The sequence below is a fragment of the Ovis canadensis genome, chromosome 7, assembly GCF_042477335.2.
Source record: "Ovis canadensis isolate MfBH-ARS-UI-01 breed Bighorn chromosome 7, ARS-UI_OviCan_v2, whole genome shotgun sequence".
Lineage (NCBI taxonomy): Eukaryota > Metazoa > Chordata > Mammalia > Artiodactyla > Bovidae > Ovis > Ovis canadensis.
Window position 1 is genome coordinate 97017028 of NC_091251.1, and position 24203 is coordinate 97041230.

The 24203-nt window shown below is 52.0% G+C and overlaps 1 protein-coding gene across 7 annotated transcripts in view; it reads left to right on the forward strand.

Annotated features, from left to right (window-relative positions):
- The window catches only part of JDP2 (Jun dimerization protein 2), a 43276-nt gene extending 25384 nt beyond the window's left edge, over positions 1-17892 (forward strand). For all 7 annotated transcript variants that reach the window (XM_069595192.1, XM_069595189.1, XM_069595193.1 and 4 more), the window contains 2 exons: positions 9127-9231; positions 16755-17892. In XM_069595192.1, the coding sequence (XP_069451293.1) occupies positions 9127-9231; positions 16755-16940 (291 nt within the window). In that variant the 3' untranslated portion in view covers positions 16941-17892. The remainder of the gene's footprint in view (positions 1-9126; positions 9232-16754) is intronic.
- Positions 17893-24203: the final 6311 nt, after the last annotated feature.

The following is a 24203-nucleotide window of genomic DNA, read 5'->3' on the forward strand; positions in this document are numbered from 1 at the left end:
ACCCAGAGTCCTGCGTGGACTCACTCCGCTTCCCTGAACTTGAGTTTCCAGGCCTTCGGATGCGGCAGGAATCAAGGATCTCTAGGTCTTCTTAGTTCCAGAACCTCAGGATGGAGAGTAGCTTGCTGCCTTGCTGTTCCCCGCGCTTCCCCACAGAGGCCCAGTGCCCTGAGCAGTCACCTCTCCACCTGCACTCGCCCCCAGCCAGGAGAGCTGAGTGTAGTGAATTGGCAGGTGCAGCCATTGCCTCTGCCAGCTTCTGTTCAGAGCCTTCACCTGGTGGTTGGCTGGGCTGGAGCTTTGAGTGAGCATGGCATCCAGATGTGTGGGTTTGCTTATAGGTGAAAGTGTTGGATTACAGCCTGACACTGGGGGCAGTTGGAAAGGGCACTGAATTGGGAGTCAGGCGTCCTGGGTTCTTGTCCAGGTCCCCAACTCTGGGGATCAGGCTTCCCTTAAGCAAACATTTATTGAGTGCTACTGATGGCCATAAACTCTACAAGGTGTGGGGCACACAGAAAGTCAACAAAATACAGACTTTGCCCTCATGGAACTCCCATTTTAGTGGAGGCAGAAACTGGGACTAGAATACAGCACATTAGAGGCCAGGATAAACTCAAAGGTCTATGAAAGCCCAGAGCGGAGGAACACCTCCCCAGCTTGGAGGGGATGAGAATCAGGGAGGACTTCCTGTAGGAGGTCACGCTTGAGCTGAATGAACAGCAATGAAAGTAAACCAAGGGGACAGCAGAGACAAAGGCATGAGGCCAGGGAAGTGTGAGGTATAGGAGAGGCTCAGTGTTGCAGGACTAGGGTGTGTAGGATAGGGATAGATGAGGGTGAGACCAGGGCAGGTGGGGCCAAGTCACCGGGTGCCTTGTTGGGTGTATTAAGGAGCTTGGGCTTTATCCTGAGCGTAACGAGGAGCCCCTGAAGGTCAGTAACTGGATCAGATTTGCATTTTAGAAACTTCCCTCCAATGGCTGGAGTAGAGGATGGTTGTACATGGTCAGGAGGCCTCCCAGGAGGTGGAGCAGAAGAGAGAGAGATGGAGAGACAGAGAAACAGAGATGAGAGAAGAGAGAAAACCTGGAAAACGGCAGGTGGGTAGAGAGTGGAGAGCAAGTCTTAGGATGATATACGATGTAGTATTGAATGGCTTGTCTGGTCAAACTGGAGACACGGGGACGGACAGGTAAGCGGGCGAAGCCTGTAACTGGGTGGGCAATGGTGCCAGCTAGGGTGGAGAAGAGAGATAAAACCACCAGTTGAGGACAGTCTGGATCGAGCATCCAGCAGATAGTGGACATTTTGCCCTGAAAATAAAGACTTGGTTGGCACTCGAGAAGAGGTGGTGGCTGAAACCACTCAGTGGATATAGAGGGTCCTGGGCAGGGGAGTGGGCAGGGCCCGCAGCCCCTGGCTCCCAGCAGCTGTGTTTATGTGGGAGGATGTCTGGTATGTTTGGTATCTGGGTGTTTACTTCCCAGGGTGCTCATGGGTCCCTGGTGTTGAAATGTGGCTCCTCCACGGAAGGGGGAGGGTCCCAGCAGGCACGGCCAGGGCTCGACTTGGAGGCATGAGGGCGGTCACTCAGGCCTGTCCGCTGACAACTCGTGTGCCCTGAAGCACCCCCACCCTGCAGTCGGCCCCCTGGGCTCCTTTTATGCCAGGTTCTCTCTGTATGGGAGGTGGGCCTGGGGCAGCATTGGCGTCACCTAGAAAGACAGGGCAGCTGGAATTCTCAGAGCCCTTCCTGTGTCCCCAGCTCTGGGATGAGACTTAAGTTGTCATGGCAACCCTGTGCAGCATGGCTCAGTGTCCTCCTTGTACAAGTGATGCTCAGAGAGGCTGAGGGACTTGCCCCGGAGCACTTAAAAAAATTTTTTATAGCATGTAAGAATTAAAGATTTTAAAATTTAAAAAATAAAAAACTAAAAATTAAAAAAAAAAATTTTTATAGAAAATTTTATTCAACATATAACATTTTCCAGCAAAAAAAGGCAATATGCAGGAAGAGTTGGTGTACAGAGCTACCAGGGTGGACCCAGGCCTCTCAGACTCCAAAGTTCATGCTGACAACCTTGATGTCCCAAGTCTCAGATAAGCCCGCTTCTCTCTGCCTGGGAGACAGTTTTCAGTCTGAGATAAGTCTTTCAGCCCTTCACTACTCTGCTTAGCACTGAGGGTTTGACTTGATTTTTCTCTTGGTTTTGGCTGGGCACCTGCTTCATTGTCCTTTTGAGAGTTCCCATGTGAGAGTTCCTGTGTTTGCCGTGCCTGGGGTTACCAAGTGTCATTGCTCTTTCTCATCCTGATTCTTTGCGGGTCTGTAAGGAAAGACCCTGATGCTGGGAGGGATTGGGGGCAGGAGGAGAAGGGGACGACAGAGGATGAGATGGCTGGATGGCATCACTAACTCGATGGATGTGAGTCTGAGTGAACTCTGGGAGTTGGTGATGGACAGGGAGGCCTGGTGTGCTGTGATTCATGGGGTCGCAAAGAGTCGGACACGACTGAGCGACTGAACTGAAGATACATATTTGGAAATGCTTATGAAATGTCAGGATTCAAAAGTCACATCTGGGTGACTTGCCACCGTGTGAGAGCCACGTGGCTGGCAGACGGGGCCTGAGAGTCATGACTGGAGCAGGGTGGGTCCCCCTCCTGTAAACTACACTGCTTTTGTGCTACACTCTCGTGTTAATTATGCAACAAATATGCTTTACTTAAAAATACCCAGGCAGATATATGAAATAAATAGCCAATGAGAATTTGCTGTATGACTCAGGGAGCTCAGCCCAGTGCCCTGTGACAACCTGGAAGGGGTGACATGGGGAAGGAGACGGGATAGGGATTCGGGGCGGGAAGGGGATACATGTATACCTGTGGCTGATCCATGCTGTTGTATGGCAGAGGCCAACACAATATTATCCTCCAGTTAAAGCAATTATCCTCCAATTAAAAAAAAGAGAGAGAAATACCCAGGCAGGAAAAAATAAAACGGTCATTGTCCTCACAGTTAGATTCTTAATAGTTCCATCCCTGGGCATGGAGCTGAAAGGGTCAGTCGGGGTCTTGTTACCCAGGCCACCCGCCCTTCAAAGAGCAGAAGGTGCTCAGGCCCTGCACCCCAAAGGCCTGGATTCGAAGTTGTCACTGCCCTTTGGGCAGCATTGATGTCTTGATATCAAGCTTGATATCATGAGTTTGCACATCCGTGAAAGTGAGGAAGATAGTAGGCCTGTCCTGCTCGGTTTCCTGATACCATTTAACCCCCAGGGCCCCGAATCTCCAGGGTTTCCTTCCTGCTGAGGTGACCCACCTCTGTTTGCTCAAGAGCTCTTCTGCATCCAGGCTCTGCCGCTTTCCCAGCTCTTCTAGAAGCATTGCTCCTGGGTAGGCTTTCTCTCCTGGATCCCTGGGGACCACCCTCTGCATACCTGGCATCACCTGACTTCACAAGAGCAGGACCCTGGTGTCCCACGTTTCTTTCAGTGGCAAGAGGCAGAAACCTTCTCCAGCTCCCTGCAGGCCAGTGGAGGAATTTCCAGGGTAGATTCAGACGTATCCATCACGGATCCCCAGGAGACGAAGCAGTCAGGCCTCTGCAGGGGTGGAATCAGTGTTCCTGTCTGTGTGCTGTCTGTCCCTACGTCTGTCTGTACCATCGGCCTGTGGCCACATCTCTGTGTTTCTCTCTTTGCAGCTCTGCCCCATGCTCTCTGTCTCTCTCTCCACCCATCTTGTCTCTCTGTGTTCTCTGTCTGTCTTCCCTGTCTGTGTATCTGCCTTTCTCTGTCTGGAGCTCTCTCTGTCTCTCGGGGTTTGGATAGGATGGGGCAAGCCAGATGCCCAGCGTGTGACATTTAAGGAGACACCCACCCTCGGGTGCTGACCCTGCCCTGGCACAAGCTCCAGAGTTGAGCACCTTCTTAAATCTGTGCCCCGGGCCCTTTGCTCACCACACCCTGTCCAGGCTGTGCTTCTCTCCCTCTCTCGCCCATTCCCTCTCTTTGTCTGACTGGCTCCTATAGCCGAGTGTCTGTTTCTCTCTTGCCGGGTGATCTCTGCTCATCTCAACACATCAGCAGTCTGATCCTTCTGCTTCTCTGGGTTGAAGTTGATTGTCCAGCCTGCATACCTCCCGGCCCAGCAGTTTAGTTTCAGATATCCTGTTGGCTAATACAGCCCAGGTCGGGTCAGCCACTCATACCACATACAGTCAGCTAGAGCAGGGGCCAGGGTTGCCCTGGGCCTCCTCAGGGGGCTTGAGAACAGGCTGTCTGAGGAGGGACTGCTCAACAGTGAGGGCCTCCTTGGCCGTGATCCGGACCCCCAGGTCTGGCCCTCCAAGGTGGAGGATGGTGTAAGGCCACCCCCCCCCCCCCCCCGGCCCATCACTGCCAGAACACAGACAGCTTTGTCCTTGGGCCGTCCTGGGAATTGAAGAAATCCAGAACCAGAACCCAGTTGGAGGACAGGAAACGATCTGCTTGCTCCACCTGCCTGCCCCCACTCACCCCCACCCCGACTATGGTTTTTCAAAGTCTTGAAGCTCAAGCTGCCTCCTCCTCAAACATGCTGGATCCTCCAGCTGTGTCTGCAGAAAAAGTCATCATCTCCCATTCAGGGTTCTGATTTTAGATGTTGGAGTCGTGTGCGGTGAAAACACGGCGCTGTCTCTCACCCACGCGGGACCAGATGCCTAGAGGATCCAGGGAGCGTCTAGGAGAAGGCAGCGGCCTCAAGCCTGGGGGAGGGCTGAGCCGGTCTCCAAACAGCTCCAGGCAGAGGGCGCAGCCCATGCAGGCCCTGCTGAAAGGAGCCAGAATGAGCCCGTGGGGATGTGGGGCCCGAGGGCACTGCCCAACCCTTGTCTTCCTTCAGGCAGGAACTCTCTTTCCTCCGAGCCCTCTGGGGGGCTCTTAAAGAGCCGCAGGAGGACTAGGGGGAGATGAAGCACAGTTTCAAAGGGGAAAGTGTGGTGAAGGGGCTGTGCAGCCATTTCTTGCTTTATTGGGTCATGTGAGCCAAGGCAGGACTCAGGCATGGGAAAGGCCCAGGCATGGGCTTGGAAGCCAGCGGTGCTATGGGTGCTGGGGTTTTGGGGGTTAAGTACACACAGCCTGATGCTTTCAGGTCCTGCCTGGGGTTCGTGCTCTCGCCACAGCCATAGGAAGCTTCCCTGATAGCTCAGTGGTAAAGAATCTGCCTGCAATGCAGGAGACCCCGTTTTGATTCCTGAGTCAGGGAGATCTACTGGAGAAGGGATAGGCTACCCACTCCAGTATTCTTGGGCTTCTGTTGTGGCTCAGCTGGTAAAGAATCCCCCTGCAATGTGGGAGACCTGGGTTTGATCCCTGGGTTGGAAAGATCCTCTGGAGAAGGGAACAGCTACCCACTCCAGTATTCTGGCCTGGAGAATTTCATGGACTGTCCATGGGGTTGCAGAGTCGGACACAACTGAGTGACTTTCACTTTCACAGCTATAGGTGGCCTGCACCCCAGATCCTGACTCCGTCTTCAGGCCAGTGTGTTTCTGGGGAAGGCAGGACCCAATTCCCAAGCTTTGCTGGCCTCCTGCAGACAGAAAGATGAGGTCATCCCTGGTGGTGAAGGCTCCTTAGAAGCCCTGGAGCAAAGGTTATACAGATACAGGCAATAAATCACTTTTGTAATTATAGCATTTAAGCCTGTGGCATCTTTCTCTGAATCTTTCATTCCTTTCATTCATTTGACTAACATTTTCTGCGCCCCTCCTAAGTGCCACGTTCTGTGCCAGGTGCTGGGGTTACCGGGTCCCCCATCCTCCAGACTAGCAGGGATGGCAGCTGCCTACAGAAGCTGAGAATTACGGTGGGGTGTGATGGAGGTTCTTCCAGCGGGGAACTCAAAGGGCTGTAGCACTGAAAAGGCAGTTAATTCTTTTTCTTTCTTTCTTTTTTTTTTTAACCAAACTTTAGACTTTTTATTTTGTGCTGGAGTGTAGGTGATTAACAATGTTGTGGTGGTCTCAGGTAAACAGCAGAGGGACTCAGCCATACATATGCTTGTATCCATTCTCCCCGATATTCCCATCCCATCCAGGCTGGCACATATCGTTGAGCAGGGTACTAAGTGCTACACAATAGGTGCTTATTGGTTATCCATTTTATATGTATCAGGGTACACATGACCATCCCAAAGTGACTAACTGCCTTTACCTGCTGAGTACCATAAGTTCGTTTTCTAAGTCTGTGAGTCTTTCTGTTTTGTAAGTAAGTTCATTTGTACAATTTCTTTTTAGATTCCCCATATAAGGGATGGCATATGATATTTCTCCTCTGTCTGACTTTCTGCGCTCAGTGTGACACTCTCTGTGTCCATCCATGTGGCTGATGGCATTATCCCATTCCTTTTACTGGCTGAGTAATATTCCATTGTATAAATGTACCACATCTCCTTCATCCAGTCTTCTGTCGATGGACATTTAGGTTGCTTACACGTCTTGGCTCCCTGGAGGAGGGTGTGGCAACCCACTCCAGTATTCTTGCCTAGAGAATCCCGTGGACAGAGCCTGGTGGGCTACCATCCCTAGGGTTGCAAAGAATTGGATATGACTGAAGCAACAGAGCACAGCACAGCATGTCTTGGCTATCATAAACAGTGGGAAAAGCAGTCCATTCAATCTGGGGAGTCAAGGTGTCTTCCTGGAGGAGGTGGCATTTGCTCTTGAGGGTTGTAAGAGTTAACCAATAGGAAGGCCTGGCAGACTTGGAGAAGGTGAGACATTTGGAGCCTAGAGTGAGGGTAGGAGGGGACCGATGTGGCTGCAGAGGGCAGGAGGAGCAGCCCCCCCATCTGGGTGTCATCCTGGCTCAACTGATCTCTTAAACTTCCAGTGCTGAGCCTTTTTGCATCTGCTGCTAGCACGCTTCCGTTAGCTTCCAACTTTATGTAGAATGAGGCCCTGCACAGGGGTGGGGGAGGGAGCTGGCTCTTGGGGGACAGGGGCTGTATCTCCCAGGCTCTGCCAGAACCCAGGGGTTGCTTTGGGAGAGGGGCCGGAGGCCCTGTGCGCCTGGCAGGGCCCAGGTTGCACACATCACCTTGGCAGTTTGTGGGCAAACCCTCTCGGCCGAGGGGAGGTTGCACTGCCAGCCACTTCCTCCAGTTCCTTCCCTCTGCCTGTCGTCACGGTTACCTCGACCTTGTTGGGGGTGAGGTAGAGGTTGGGTAGAATCAACTTTGTCCGGGTTTCTATTTCCCCAGATGCGGGTCAGCCAGAGGAGCTGTCACTTCTGGTTCAGTTTCAAAGGAGGCCAAGGGGCTGGGAGGTGCTTGGGTGCGGCCGTGTTGACAGGGCACCTCTCCAGCCAGCCTCCCAGGCCGGGAGGGCGTGGGTCAGAGAGAAGCTCCAAGGTGGTGGACCAGGAGACGGGGCGGCCCCTGCCAGGGCCTGTGCCGGGGGCCGTGGGTGCTGGTCTCCGGCTCACCCGTTGGTCCTGAGCTCCCGGAGCTTGCCGGGAATGTAGGCAGAGAGGCTGTTTATTTTCCTGGCCTGCAGCCCTTTTGGGCCGAGACCTTGTTCCAGGCCTCAGGCTGCCAGAAGCACCCCCACTGGCTCCAGAAGTGAGAGGGTTGGCAGGCCCAGGGCTGCCCGACGACTCCTCCAGTGGCCTTGGACTCTGGGTCCTGTCCAGCCCGGCTGATCCTGTGTGTCCTCTAGAATCCCCTAGTAGGCAGTGGACTGTGAGAGGCTTTATGTCCAAGTGATCCTGATGGGCTGGGGCTGTGGTCAAGATCAGGGCGGGTGAAGTCAGAGAAATCGGAGTGGGAAGCCTGACTCTATCATCTCCTTGCTGGAGGGCCTTGGGTAAACTGAGCGGGTGAACCTTAGTCTCACCGTCTGTGAAATGGGGCAGTCATAGAACTTCCTCATCAGACTGTGAGTGTGAGGGTTATAGGACCTATGTTGAAAGCATTGAACAAAGAGGGCAACAGATGGCAGCTCTTGTTATTATGAATGATATTAAACAGTAATAGCCACAGCTCTGAAGTCCATATTGGCAGGCAGTGAGCCTCTTCTTTCCCATTCAGTAGGCCCTGTTTCACTCAGGATAAGATTCCGTGTGTGTGTGTGTGTGTGTGTGTGTGTGAAAGTCACTTAGTCATGTCCGACTGTTTGTGACCCCATGGACTGTACCCAGGCTCCTCTGTTTGTGGAGTTCACCAGGCCAGAATACTGGAGTTGGTAGCCATTCCCTTCTCCAGGGGATCTTCCCAACCCAGGGATCAAACCCAGGTCTCCTGCATTGCAGGCGGATTCTTTACAGCTGAGCCACCAGGGAAGTAAGTCTAGAGATTCAGAAGCCTCCTCTGCCTAGGTCCTGAGGAGGGCACTTCGGGGAGCCCCTGGGATCTTGGGGTGCAAGTGGGTATCCTGGAGAAAGAAAATGCAGAGGCAGCGTGCATGTGTGATCAGTTGCTCAGCCGTGTCTGACTCTTTGTCACCCCAGAGACTGTCGACCACCAGGCTCCTCGGTCCATGGAATTTTCCAGGCAGGAATATTGGAGTGGGTTGCCATTTCCTTCCCCAGTGCATTGGCAGAGGGAAGGACGAACCTGATGAGGGGTGGGAAGACTGCTCCATCATCAGGAGAGAGCTGAGGGTTCGGAAGGACCTGAAAGGGAGGACAGGGAATGAAAATGGGTGGAGCAGAAGGTAAAATCAACACTCATGCTCAAGGTGTTTTGAAAGGAAATGCCTGGGAGCTGCTGGCCTGGAAAACAGTGCCCAGAGGCCTCGGGCCAGGCCAGAGAACAGACCGCCTGTTGGGTGTCACCTCTGAGTGAGGTGATCGCCAGGCTCCAGGCCTCCTGAACTCTGGCAGAACCCACGTGGCCCTGCCCTCCTGGGGCACTGACTCCTCCCCGGGATGCCCACCTGCTCCTCGAGCATCCTGGGGGCCAGCTGGGAACCGCTGCATCCCACCTGCTGAGAGGCCAGTGGGCTGGCAGGGCCGCTCACTCACGGCGGAATGTGGGTTATGTCATCCGTCTGTCCGTCTATCTGAGTCTTGGGAGGGCAGCCGGCCGCCAGGCTTGCCTTGGTGTCTCATCCGTGGCTCTTTGCCCCCACAGCTAGACGAGGAAGAGGAGCGGAGGAAACGGCGTCGAGAGAAGAACAAAGTCGCGGCGGCCCGATGCCGGAACAAGAAGAAGGAGCGGACGGAATTTCTGCAGCGGGTGAGGCAGGCAGTGGCCAGGGTGGACCCTGGCCTTGTCCTTTAGAGGCTTGTGTGCTGGTAACCCGGGAGACAGCATCCCGGGCCTGCAGAATCAATGCATGCTCACTGGCATCAGCCCAGGCGGCCATGACCTCTCGGTTCCTACCCCCCTCTCCTATCCAGTGCCCCCTCCCTGAACTGAGACGACCCAGGGGGCAGCCTGATTGCAGGAAGGCCAGAGCCGATGGGAGGAGCCAAGTTCCCCGCCTCCAGCTGAGGTTTAGATCCTGGGTGCTGAGGGGCCCAGGTGGCCCAGGACAGGTACTCCCCATTGCTGGTGCACTGGGGGCTCCCAAACTTGTTTGACGTGGGTACAGATGAAGTTCGTGATAGTTCCGTGCACAGGGGTAGTACATGCAGCCATGGGGCAGAACCCCTCCCCCCGCCCCCCATCGAGTGCAGGAGGCTCTTCTGGTCCTGATTCCTATCAGCCTGGACTCTGTCCCACGGAAGCTGACATCCCCCGACTCACCCCCAGCTCTTGGCTGCTGCCTCCAGGACCACAGAGGTCAGCTCTGCACGCCGAGGCAAGTGGAAGGCTGCCTTGCCTCATGGCCCTCAGAGCACGCCCCTGCCCTTTCATTTGGAATGTGTCAAACAGGCGTTTGTTCCTTCTTCTGTCCCTTAGGATTTCCCTCCTATTTTTGTTTTTCAGAAATGGTTGATGACTTTGAAGGGACATGACCAAAACGCGAATTGGTCCTAGCCAGTGGTCTCCAGCCTCCCCACTCCCAATCTGTGGTTGGTTTCTAAATAACAATAGTGACACTACAGAACAGTAATGTCCTGGGTCAGGCTACCTTCTACAGTGAGCAGCAGTGGACAGCAGCTGCTGACGTTTGTGAAGGGCGGCCCTGGGCAAGGCACAGTGTGTGTTTTATTGGCGTCATAGCTGTATGAGGTAGGGGCCTGCGTTATTCTCAGTCTGCTGATGGGGACACTAAGGAAGGCACGGGGGATAAGTAACTGGCCCCGGTCACTCAGCAGTGACCCGGGAGAGCTGAGATTCGGCCTGAGGCTAACGTCAGGGCGTCTGTCTTCAGCACTCTGCTCTCCTGGCTCCCATTCATTCCTCATTCCTGGGTTTGTTCGTGCCTTTGTTCATTCATTCTTTTGCTTGTTTGTTGATTTGTGGACAAGCAGTGTCAAGCGTATACTGAGTGCCTGGCCCTGTGCTCGGTGTGCTGGGGACACCCCACCTAGGAAGGACTAGTCGTGGTCCCTCCTATGGGGGCTGGAGGGACGAGGCCAGGTTGGCCTGGGTTTTCTCTGGAGATCTATGGGTCTCTTCTCATTCTTGCAACAAAACAGAGAACAAATCAGAGGTCAAGGGTGTCACCGCCTTGGGGCTGTGTGTGCACCTCCAGCTGTGAGCGTTTCAGCAGGGGAACGGTCAGTATAGGCGGGACTTAGACTCTGGAGCTGGAAGCCCCTCGGAAGGGATGGTGGACTGACACCAAGAGGGAAGGTTTCAAGAAATTTCTAAGACACGGGTCTCACATAAGCCTTTAAGATGGATGGAGTGTCACACACCTCATTTCCAGCCCTGAGAGCCTGCAGAGCTGGGCGGGGCACAGAGGGAGCACTCATATTCGACCCCCGCCTTCCAGGGCCTGCCAAACAACCAGCAGGCAAGCTGTGCCAAGTGAATGGACACCAGTGACACACTAGTGTCACCAACGGTCAGTGCCAGATGAGTGGGCAAGCTGCTCTGGCATTCCAATGACATGGTCTGAGCACCTACTGCGTGCCAGGCATTTCCTGGGTCCCATTTATTCTCATTCCACTGAGCACCCTGCTGATCCCCCTTTTAGACACATACCTGTAGCACAGAGAGGTCAAGTTCCTTGCCCGAGGTTACAACTGCCAGCGTGCAGTGGAGTCAGGGTTCATCCATCCGTTTGCTGACCCATCCATCCATCCTCAGTGCCGAGTGAGCGCCCACCGCACAGTGGGCCCAAAGGCCGTGGCTGCGGGGGCGACAGGCAGAAAACAGGGATGGGATGTGTGCTGAGCATGAGGTTGGGCAAGCCCGGGGGAGGGGGCTGTGAGCACAGATGGGGGCGGGGAGGGGCAGCTGTCCGAGTCGAGACTGCAGAATGACTCCTGATGGACACACAGACCGGGGCAGGAGCCCACTTGGGGAGGGACAGCGCTGGAGGGGTCACCACGAACAGCCAAAGCACAGGCCAGAGGCCAAGGTGTCGTTTAAGGATGCGGTGATGGGGTCGGAAAGAATGCCGGGGTGGCTAGGGTGCAGGGTCCATGGAGAGAAAGGGGCCCAGAGCCCTCATGTGTGGGGTGGTCCCTGTGCCAGTTGTCCGGGGCAATCCCGCTTTAACTAAGCCTGTTGTCCTGGCCTGGTTATTAACAGCACCTTCTTTCACTCTCATGCCGTGTCCCCATTAGGATGAAGAAGTGTGCAGTGCCAGAGGGCCATGGGAGGGTTTCGGGAGGAGAGGGACACACCCTGTTGCTGTGGTTACAGCAAGGTGCGTGGACTGGGGGACCCCCCCCCCCCAGGGCCCGAGTGGGAAGATCGGTTAGGTCGCTGTGTTATCCCCAGGGGAGGAGAAGGCAGCTGTTGACCAAGAGAAGTACATGGCCTTGGGGTCTGGAAGGGGGGCCTGGGCAGTTCTGTCGGGGCCCACACCCAGCCCCTCACAGTGCTCCCCTCCTCCCCTCTGACCATGGAGGCTGAGGCCACGTGTAAGGGTTAGGGCCCAAAGGTGGAGGCTGTATGGACAGTCCGTACCTGATGACATAAGGGATTCTCTTGTCGTTTATTTTTTAATATGTCAAATACATACAAGGCTCAGAGGTACAAAGGTATATGTATGTGTGTGTACACACACGCACACACACACGTGCATACACACATATGGGCTTCTGAGGTAGCACTGGTGATGAAGAACCCGCCTGCCGATGCAGGAGACGTAAGAGACGCAGGTTTGGCCCCTGGGTCGGGAAGATCCCCTGGAGGAGGACACGGCAGCCCACTCCAGTATTCTTGCCTGGAGAATCCCATGGACAGAGGAGCCTGGCGGACTGCAGTCCATAGCATCGCACAGACTTGGACACGACTGAAGTGAATGAGCACACGTGCACGTATACACATGTATATGTACAATGTAAAAAGTCACCCTCGACCCCTGGGGACTCATATCCAGGCTAGGCGGTTTCTGTGGCATCTCAGATGTCATCTGCCTCGACCAGGCAAGGCCCTGAAGGAGGCAAGAGGCAGGTCTTTGGGTCAGATCCCTTGCCCTGCAGGCCCCAGTGCCACCTGAGCCCCTCTGCTGTCCACGGGCAGGAGCAGTGGCTGCTGTGGGGCCGCCTCTGCAACCCCACTGGGCCGGACACGGTTCCCTGGGAGTGGGCAGCAGTTAAAACCATCACACGCTCCGCTGCTGTGCGTTGCTCTTCAAGGCCACTCTCTCCTTGACGGCCACAGTAACTCTGGGAGGAGGCAAGGCAGCCACATCCACTGGCTCAGATTCTGAGGCTCGGAGAGATTCACACAGTGGCCGAGTCAGGATGGGGACCCAGAGCTTCCTCCACTGCCTGGCCTCCCCGGGGGATCTTGTTCACAGCAGCCTAGCTGGCAAGTGGCAGAGTCAAGATTTTAATTCAGACAGGGATTTGGGGCTCAGAAGTCTGCATCAGGCTATTTGTTGGGAAGTGGGGCTGTATTTTAAGTGCATTAGGGTAACTTTGAAAAATAAGAGTCAGAGAATCTTCATGCTGGAAGTCCCCTGGGCCAATCATATTTTCTGTGGGGGTGGGGGGCACTGAGGCCCAGAGAAGGGAAATGACTTGGCCAAGGGCATACGGCCGGGACATCTCAGCCCTCTTCCTGTGTTTTCTCTGCTGCCTTCCCTGACTGCCACGGAGGAGGCAGAACCTCCTTCACGTGCATTAATTCCATTCTGAAATGACAAATGGTTTCATTTTCTCTAGGGCAGTAAATATCTACCAGAGGCAAAACGATAAACAAAAATGCAAGCAGAGTTGTTCAGTTCCTAATTAAGGTGTGAAGATCCTAGCCCATGTTGGTTGAATTAATTAGAAAAACAGATTAGGTAATTGTTGTTCTAAAACCACAAACCACTTCTACAATCACAGCTAAAAAAAGATTTTTCGAAACTCAGTTTATACTTACCCAGTAAATAAGTATGTAGCATTGATAAATAAAACAGAAGAAAATCAACAACAGAGCAGCTAGTTACAGCCTGACAGTCAGACTGTAGAAGCTCAGGCTATTCCATGATGTACCTGTACATTTTCAAACCAGCAAAATGTCATGCCGTTGCTATGATGAATGCACGGGGAAGCCAGTTGCTCACTCCCACTTGGTCTTTTTGTGTGATACAGATGTGAGGTGGGTGTGATGTCTTTTCAAGGGCGAGGGTGTGTGCGCAGGCCTGCCGGTCCCTGCCCCTTGCATGTCCCATTCTAACTTCCATTTCCAGCACAACCCAGCCCTTCCTCGTCCTGCCCACCGCCCTCCAGAACAGCTGCCACCTCCCCACTTCCTTGGACCCTCCCCCATGCTCACACGCTGCTGTCTACCCACCGCCCACTCTGCAGACGCAGGCAGTCTCCCAGACCTGCCAAGTTTTCTTGGAAACGGCCTCCTCCTCTGCTTCTCTTCCTTTGCTTCTTCATCCCCCCTTGCTCGTGGCTTAAAGCAAAAATTCCTTAAGCCTCCCTAACCCTTGGTTTACAAAGTACCTTTCCCACGTGAAGTCATTTAATCCCCCACGATCATCATGTTTTTTACAGAGGAGATAACTGGGGTTCAGGGAAGTTAAGAAACTTGCTCTTGACTCTGATTTCCAAACCCCAGGTTTGGCTCTAAACCCACCTTCCCAGCTTGGTACCCTAATAGGTCCAAAAGTGACATGTGGTCATCTGGGAGGATTTTTAATCTCTTAAACGCATCTGACACTCTCCCATGTCCGCATCCTGGTTCACTCAGAGCTTGCTTCTTGAAACATCTTCCCATTCTCCCACTGACTGTCTCTTCTCAACCAGAGTCAACCCATTTCTCCAAACCCAAGATCAGACCCAGTCATTCAGCCCACTCTCAGAAGGTCTTCTAGACCCCGGAGGGCTGATGGCACTTGATAAGCTCTGCCTGGCTGTCTAGATCCTTCTCCCCCTTGAGTGGAAGCTGCACACTATCCGTGTTAGGGGCTCATGGATCTCAGGGCCCCTTAGAGGGTTCACTGCACAAAGCAGATTCTCAGCCCTTGTTCCTGGGTGGGTGGATTGAACCAAGACTCCTAGAGGCAGCAGCTCAGAGGATTTGAAGTTGGAGCTCAAATTGTGTCTGGGGGGTCAGAGACATTCCCATGGTCACCAGCTTGTAGACCCAGTGAGCAGGCAGCTAAGCCTAGCCCCTACCTGCCCCAGACTCATGGTTCCACGTGGGGTCTCTCCTGCCCTCAGAGGCTCTCTGCTTGGGGTATTAGGAGAACAGTGGACCAGCCTGGCCTCCCTGTCGCTCCTCGTCCCGCTGAATCCCAAACCACCCTAGCTGGCTTTTGGTATTTCCCCCCCCGAGCATTTTTTCCTTCTTTGAGGCTTTTCTCCCTCAGTGTCTAGTCCCGAGGACTGCACGTCTCAGCAGTTCTGAGTCCCCAGGCACTGTGCTGCTCCAAGGTATGAGTACAAGGAACAGCTCAGTCAGCCTGGCTGATGTGGGGAAGACAGCAGCCCTGAGGCCAGAGGCCCCAGAGGGATCTCTGAGCCCCGGCAGGGAGGGGCCACTCAGCCCATCACAACCACAGCCCGTTCTTTGTTGGATGCGGGTTGCCCGGGCTCGGCAATGGACCAGATGCTTCTTGTGCGCTAAAGGATGTCTAGGAGCATCCCTGAGCCCTACCCTCTGAATTCCAAGGGCACCCACCCTCCCCAGTTGTGACAACATGAAATGTCTCCAGATACTGTCAAATGTCTCTGGGAGGCAGAATCGCTTCTAGTTGGGAATGACTGGTCTCAACCTTTGCCAGCCTTTGGGTGAATTCCAACCTCCACACTGGTTATATGTTTTTAGATAGAGTCCAGGAAATACCAGCTCAGGCGCTTCTGTATTTTACTGTGTTGACTCCCAAGTATTGAACTGGTGTGCCCATCACCTCTCTACGTCACGAACTTGTAAGTAAGTGAAAGTTGCACAGTCATGTCCGACTTTTTGTGACCCCATGGACTCTATAGTCCATGGAATTCTCCAGGCCAGAGTACTGGAGTGGGTAGCCTTTCCCTTCTCCAGGGGATCTTCCAGGGATAGAACCCAGGTCTTCTGCATTGCAGGCAGATTCTTTACCAGTTGAGGCACAAGGGAAGCCCAAGAATACTGGAGTGGGTAGCCTATCCCTTCTTCAGCGGATCTTCCCAACCCAGGAATCGAACCAGGGTCTCCTGCATTGCAGGCAGATAGATTCTTTACCAACTGAGCTCTCAGGGAAGCCCCATGAACAAGAAAACTCCCCATAAATCAAATCAACATCACTTCCTCACCCTGGAGCCTCTTCAACTGAACTGGAAGTTCTCTGGAAATCTTACCTGGGATTGTTTAAAACCACATTTTAGATCCAGAAGGAAGACTGTTGATTGCCTCCCAGTGAGCAAAGATTCTAGCTAACAGGGGATAAGGAAGAGACTGCTTAAATAATTATAGACCGATAACCAGGAAGCACATGTTTGGGGAATTACATGACCACACTGGGCTTGTGGATGCCACAGGCCAATATATCCCCAACATGCATTTATCACACATAAAGCGCTTTCTGTGGCACTGCCGTTGTGGGCCACCTCTAACCCCTCTGTGGACCCTCCATGCATCTGCTCTGGATCCACTTGGCCTCCATTCTTCTCCCACCCTTTGTTTCTTGTACAAAGGTCCTGAGGCAGGAGAGTGTTTGGCATATTTGAGCAACAGCAAGGAAGCCACTGGGCTTTCCCAGTGGCTCAGTGGTAAAGAATCCACCTGCCAGTGCAGGAGATGGGTTCAGTCCCTGGGTCAGGAAGATCTCCTGGAGAAGGAAATGGCAACCCACTCCAGTATTCTTGCCTGGAGAATTCTATGGACAGAGGAGCCGGGCAGGCTACAGTCCATGGGGTTGCAGAGAGTCAGATATGACTGAACTAAACAACAACACACAAAGGAAGCCAGTGTGGCTAGAGTGGATTGAGTAGGGGAAGAGAGGGGCACGTGAACCAGGCTGGCCCCAGGGTATACCCTGGATTCACCCCACTAGTAACACGGGCCAGTGTCTGGTATGACGGGCAGGACCTGAACAAAGTCAGTTACTCCCAGGGACCCCGTAGCAGATTCTGTGCTTCTCCAGGGGGGAAACTGACAGAAAATAGACAAAGACCAGCCTGGAGCGCCCTGTGACTACCTAGGTGGAGAACTTCTCCCTGGAGCTGGTCCCCACTGAAAGCTTAAAGCCTCGTCTCTGTTTTTGCATGCAGGAATCTGAGCGGCTGGAACTCATGAACGCTGAGCTGAAGACCCAGATCGAGGAGCTAAAGCAGGAGCGACAGCAGCTCATCTTGATGTTGAACCGGCATCGTCCCACCTGTATCGTTCGGACCGACAGCGTCAAGACACCCGAGTCAGAAGGCAACCCTCTGCTTGAGCAGCTTGAGAAGAAGTGACCGTGGGCTGGGAGGAGGAGGACAAAGGATGAACGAGGCGTAGGAGATGGCAAGAGGGAGGAAGAAGAGGAGGGCACCAGAGGGCTCTTCCTTGGTGTGCGAAAAACTTTACACCGGAGGCTCAGCACAGCCAGTAATTGGCCGGGCTTTTTTTTTTTTCTTTTTTTTTTTTGTGAAACTCAGATCAGCCACACAAGGGGAAGAGCCGGCTGATGAAACCCAGAAGGACCAAGCGCTGAGACCAAAGTAGACTCGAGGGTGGGGCTGTCCCGCTGGGGCCCAGCTCCAGGGAGACAGGACAGAGGCACCCGGGGCCGGAAAGCAGCCTCAGGCACTTCTCTGGGCTCTCTGCCAGGGTACCCACCCCAGGGACCTCCGAGCAGCCAGGAAAAGCCATGAGTTGCAACCAAACGCGCGGCTGAGGATCGAACTGAGTGACACTGCCATCTGCCTGCCGACCCTGGTGCAAGGCTGGAGAGAGAGGGTCACGATGCGGGGCCCCGCGGGGCCCTGCTGGAGAGTGGCAGCTGGGTGCACCCTGGCCGGCCCTGCTGGAGTTTGCCGTGGGCACGAGGCGCAGGCGCCCTTCCAAAGCACATACTCACTGAATGTTTACAGACTGGCTGTCCTGGCAGGGCTTTCAACTGCACATGGTTTTTATACTTTCTTTTTTTTTTTTTTAATATTTTTTACGAAAAAAAAAAGATTTTATACAAGCAATATATATATGGATTTCTATAATCACTCGATGTGATACAGTATAAATATGCTATGGTTTGTTTGTTATGAACAAATATCCAGCAGTTATGGTCATTGTGTGTAACTTCTAAGTACTGTAGTCTCTGGGTGTTGGGGGGTGGCCAGGGAGGGGGTGGGGTGTGTTTCCATCCTGGTAAACCCTTCATAGTACTCAGTTCTGTATCACTCAGTAAACGTTACTCTTACCCAGCCACCCCTTGTAGTGTCTGCCTGGGGGATGGGGGTACAGGGCACACTTGGTCACCTGTGGTGTGCGGTGTCAGAGAATGTTTGGAGCATCTATCGTGGGCCCTTGGTTTTCACAACAACCCTTCCCAGGTAAGTCTTTATATGCCCATTTTACAGATGAGGAAGTCGAGGCTCAGAGAAGTTATTATATATATATACACAGTACTTCATTTATTCACTCAACACACGTTTCCTAAGTGCCAACCGGGAGTGCCAGGGACTCTTACAAGGTGCTGAGTAGTCGCTGGGCCCTGCACGTATGGAGCTGATGGTCATGAGCTAGATCTTGTATGTGCTCCATACACCGTTCATTTTCACAACAGCCTTGACAGGGAGCAGCAATGGTCCCAATTTGTAGATGAGGAATTCGAGGCCCAGGGAGTTTAAAACTTGCCCTGCTGAGGACTTAACAGAGTGGCTAGCATATATAATCTCATTCACTTCTCTCAAAACATGAAATAGGCATCAGTGCCCATCATTTTGTAAATAACTAAGGCTCAGAGAAGGTGTGTGACTCATCCGAGGTCACCCAGCTAGTGAGGAACAGAGCTGATGCTCGAACTTGGCTTCCCAAGGCCCGTGACTCTCCCGCTGTGGCCAGCTAATTGTGTGATTGCCCCCGTGAGGGAACATCCCACCTGATTAGAACAGGAGGCCAAGGAGGCCATGGTTGCAGGGCCAGTTTCTGGGAGGGCTGGATGGAGTTCCAGGCTGTGCCACGATCGTGGAGTGGACCAGTGATGTGAGCAAACGGTGTGGCTGTCTCAGCCACGCCCTCACCTTCAGAGTTGAACACCACCCTGAAGAGCAAGAAGGACTCGATGCCATAGGCAAGAGCTGCCATTCACGTGGCACATGATGGCTCAAAAGGCACTTTTATGTGTGTTGCTCATCTGATATTCCAGCTCCAGGAGGTAGATGGGATAGGGTTTCAGTTCCATTGCACTAGCTGTGCAAGCTGAGGCTTACAAAAATTAATGTTTGACTTCCCTGGAGGTCCAGTGGTTAAGACTCTGTGCTTCCAGCGTAGGGGATGTGGGTTAGATCCCTGGCCAGGGAACTGAGGTCCCATATCCTGCATGGTGTAGCCAAAAAAACCCCCAAAATAATGTTTACACAGCTGGAAACAGGTAGAACCAGGAGCTGAAGCCTCCTCTTCTACTGTCTACTGGTGTGTGCTCTCTCCTCCATCACTGGGGCTAGATAACTAGTTGCTGCTGGTCAGGCTTCATGTCAAGGACAGCAGTGAGCTTGGGTTGCTTCTCACGTCTTGAATGAGGACTTCCAGGATGGACAGGAGCCAAGAAAATGTCGTTAAAATGCCTTTGGTCCCTTACTTCCTTGTCTCAGGTCCCTCTACCCAACCTACTTGGTGTGCCACCCCTACCCACCTGGCGACCCACTCCAGGCTTCACCTTAGAAGCAGGGCCTGTCAGCTCCCTGGCAGATGTGGTGGCACACAGCAACCCCCCAGGCTGTAATCCTTTGACAGTCGCCAAGCCTTGAGAGAAGCAAAGATGTGGACTTGCAGGCCCCTCACATGAGCTGGTGCCCTTCCGGCAGGACCACCGCCCACCCCTGGCTGTGGTTCCTCTGGTCTTGTCCTGGGAGCTGCCAGCCTGTACCTACCAGCCTGTATCATCTTTCGCCTCTGAGGACCGCTGTCTCCCAGAATCAGTGGCACGCGCTGTGCCGAGATGCACCCTTCCTCACCAGGACCCCTGCTCCCTGCTGCGGGAAGCCAGAAGTCGCAGTCGTCTGTCTCATAAGAGCTAATGTGCTTGGGTTTCCTGTGCATCTGGCGTGTTAGATGGGCTACCGGGGCCAGTCTGTATGACCTTGTCAGGAGGTAGGTACCATCGTCTCCATGTTGCAGATGAGAAAACCAAGGCACAGAGAAGAAGGAACTTGCCAGAGTTCACAGTCCTTTGAGTGGCAGAGCCAGAATGTTCTTATAATCTGACTCCAGGTGTAAAAAGCTGGATGGGACTTCCCCCTGTGGGAGACGCTCTGTGTTTGTCCTGTGACCTCAGTTTTGTGTGCAGAGGCCAGGGGAAATGGCATGGGTTGAGGATTCCCAGCTCTCAGACACCCATCTCCAAGTGTAAGTACAGAAGACCACTTTAAAGGCTACTAGGTTCACGATCCAATCTTCTACTGACTAGCCATGAGCCTCAATTTTCTTATCTGTTAAGTGGGAGCAGTAACAATCTAAGTCTTTTTTTTTTTAAATAGGGTTGTTGTCATGGTCAAATACGGAATGCATGTAAAAGTGTTTTCAGAAACACAAAGCTCCACAAAGTGGTAAGTCTCTTGCCCTCTGTTAGCATGAACGGTTGTTAATTACCACACAGTACAAATCACTTGAATATCTTATTTCCTAAAGGTGGCTGCAGCGTTAGTGTTCTGGCCATGTATCCAGTTCCCATAGCAATGGACACTGGGATACGAGAGTTTGCTCGGCTCCTGAACAGTCACAGCCAGCTATATTGGATTCATTATCCTCTCCCTGGGCTTTCTTGTGCCTTCCTGCCCAGTGGTCATAAATGAAATGTGTACCACCTCTGCCCAGGGTTGCTATGAGAATCAACTGGGCAGCCTGAGAAGGATAAGACCCATTAGCAGATGGGCAGTAAGCAGTAGTGCTGGTCAGGATTCAGATTAAAGGGAACTAACCTGTGCTGCCAGTGGGAAATTGATGCGACTGTGCAAAGCAATTTGGCAATAACCGGTGGCACTAAAGCTAAACCCATCCTTTGACCTAGCAATTTCCCTTCTAAGTACACATTTTTGGAAGAACTCCAGCATAGGGGCACAAGGAAAAGTACAAGGACGTTCACTGAAGCTTCATCTGTATTTAAGAGAAGTTGGAAACAACCTAAACACTGATGAACAGAAGAGCAGATAAACTGTGTTTTCATAAAATTGAGTATTATTCTGCAGGTAGCTAAAAAGAATGTATCAGAACTACAAGCATCAGTGTGGATAAACCTCAGAAACACACTATTGAACTGGAGAATGGGAAGCTAGTTGCAGAAGAATATATGTGGTGTGCCATTTATGCAAAGTTTCCAAACGTGGAAATTGATCCTTTATTGCTTATGGGTACACATAGATCTGGTTGACAGAGGTGTAAAAGCGTGCATAGGAATGTCATTAATATCAAAATCAGTAACAGGGAATTACTCCTGGAGAAGGGGAGGAAGCGTTTTGGGATGGTATCTGCAAGGCTATAGAGGACACTGGGTTTCAACTGTATGTGTAACATTTCATTAACTTTTAAAAATCTGAATCAAATGTAGAATAATGTTTGCATTTGTCAGAGATGGGTGCTGGGCATACACACGTGAGTTATCTTTTCCACACTTTCTCTGTATGCTTGGTGTATTTCCTAGTGAAAAAAAAAAAAAAGAACAAGCCACAAACACCAATAGAAGGTTTTGTTTTCCCATCCTTTCCTTGGCAAGCTCAGGAAATAAAAATATCTGAAATTACAAAGTCGTCGCAGCATATGCTCTTGGAATTTATGCAAATTTTAATTGCATGCCTTGAGGGAGAGAAAGTTGATACAAAGCGTGTGATTTGTTTAGCTGGCCCTTCTAGTTAACAAGCGGTGTGCCTGGTGGTGAGGGTGCCCTGTGGTGAGGGCACCTTGGGGATAGTTGATCTGTACCACTTAATGAGCCATGGAAGGCATGTTCAAGGTTAATTCAGACTCTAACTTTTCTTGTTACATCCTGGATTTTCAACCCAATCCCTGTGTAAAATGCACCTCCACCTTTAAGGGCAGCTTTAAGGCAAAGGAGGAGCCTTTCAAAGACCCAGTGGTCACAGGGTATTAGATTCCTCTTGCTGCTATAACAAAGTGCCACAGACTTAACACAAATCTTAGTATCTTAGAGCTCTGAAGGGCAGAAGTCCAAAATGGGTTTCACCTGGTTAAAAGCAAGGTGCCAGCAGGCTGCGTCCTTTTTGCAGGCTCTGGGGAAATCCATTTTCTAGCTTTTTCCAGTTGATAGAGGCTGCCCACCTTCCATGAGCTCGTGACCCCTTCATCTTAAAAGCCATCACTGGCTGGTTGAGTCTTTCTCCTGTCAATCACTCTGACACTGACATTTCCTCCTTCTCCCTTCCATCTTTTAAAGACGCTTGTGATTATATTGGGCCCGCCTGGATAAGGCAGGATACTCTTATTTTAAGGTCAACTTTAAATTTCATCTGCAACCTTACATTCCCCTTGCCATGTGACATAACATATTCAAAGGTTCCGCATTTGGAAGGCATTATTCTGCCTATTACAATAGGGATCTAAGAGGTGGAGATTCTAAAAGCCAGCCCTCCTCCTACCCTGGCAAAGATAGGCTGTTTTCTGTGTAAGTGCCATGAGGATGGCGTCTCTACACAGGCAACCCCAGTGCCTGGCACCTAGAAGCAGTCCTAGAAATCAGACCCTCGGGGACATTTAGGATGGGATGTTCAGACCTGAGCCTATTTGCAGTGACAGTCAGTGGGGTGGCGAGAATCCCTGACCTATTGCAGTTCCTCAGACTCTTCTGCGTAGATCGAGATGTCATATGTGATATGGGTAGAAAGGCAAGTGATCTCGGGCAGCTGGATGGCATGGGGATAACTTAGAAAGTTCGAGTCAGTTGCCTTTTGTTAACCATTTTGAAAGCCTCAGAAAAAGAAAATATAAAGCTTGAGTTCAGTTCAGTTCAGTTCAGTTGCTCAGTCATGTCTGACTCTTTGCGACCCCATGGATTGCAGCACGCCCGGCCTCTCTGTCCATCACCAACTCCCGGAGTTTACCCAAATTCATGTCCACTGCCATCTAACCATCTCATCCTCTGTCATCCCCTTCTCCTCCTGCCTTCTATCTTTCCCAGCATCGGGGTCTTTTCAAATGAGTCAGCTCTCTGCATCAGGTGGCCAAAGTATTGGAGTTTCAGCTTCAACATCAGTCCTTCCAATGAATATTCAGGACTGATCTCCTTTAGGGTGGACTTGTTGGATCTCCTTGCAGTCCAAGGGACTCTCAAGAGTCTTCTCCAACACCACAGTTCAAAAGCATCAATTCTTCGGTACTCAGCTTTCTTTAGAGTCCAACTCTCACATCCATACATGACTCCTGGAAACACCATAGCCTTGACTAGATAGAGCTTTGTTGACAAAGTACTGTATCTGCTTTTCAATATGCTGTCTAGGTTGGTCATAACTTTCCTTCCAAGGAGCAAGCTTGAGTTAGGCAACTATAAACTCAAGATGCGCTGTGAAAATCAGAGTGCATTTTTTGGTAGTATTTAAGGAGACACTTGTCTCAGGCACACTGTGCTGAGAGTCAGGCCCAGAATCTAACTGTAAGGATGGCAGACCCATTAAGAAGAACCAATGTCCATCCTGGAACTGGCAACCCCCTCCGGTACTCTTGCCTGGAAAATCCCATGGATGGAGGAGCCTGGTAGGCTACAATCAATGGAGTTGCGCAGAGTCAGACACAACTGAGCGACTTCACTTTCACTTTTCACTTTCATGCATTGGAGAAGGAAATGGCAACCCACTCCAGTATTCTTGCCTGGAGAATCCCAGGGACGGAGGAGCTTGGTGGACTGCCGTTTATGGGGTTGCACAGAGTTGGACACGACTGAAGCAACTTAGCAGCAGCAGCAGCAGCGGCAATGTCCATCTTTGAGAAATTTTCAGTCTCAAAGTCAGGATGCTAATAGGGAAAAATGTAGAAGCTTGAGACCTGAAATGGGGCCTTTGGATAAATGAGACTCTGAAACTCTAGAATCCCTTGAGCCCTCTGGACTGGCAGAAGCAGTCCCCTGCCCCTTAAAATCAGCCTCCCCTTGCTTGGAGACCATGGAAGGATCGCTGTCAGAGCAGCATGATGTTTACCCTCAAGATCCACCTCTGCTACCCTCATTACTGCCAGGCAGATAAACAAGGTCACCTCTCAGTTCAGTGCGAGCAGGGGGAAAACAGTCCCTGCTCCAGAAGAACATCACTTATCTGTTGAAAGAACTTCAGGACATGGCTGATCTGTATTATCAGGCATCAGGGAAAGACAAATAAGAATGATCGGGTCTTTATAAGGGATTTAAACAGCCACAAGGGCATGACTCAGCCATCCTCTCTCTCTCTCTGAGACTGCCTGTGTCTATCCATACATACTGTACTCTTTTTTCCTCCTAATAAAGACTTGTTTCACTAAAAAAGAGAGAGAGAGAAGAATGATTAGGTCTTGAGGGACCCAGAATATATCTGGGAAGGGGA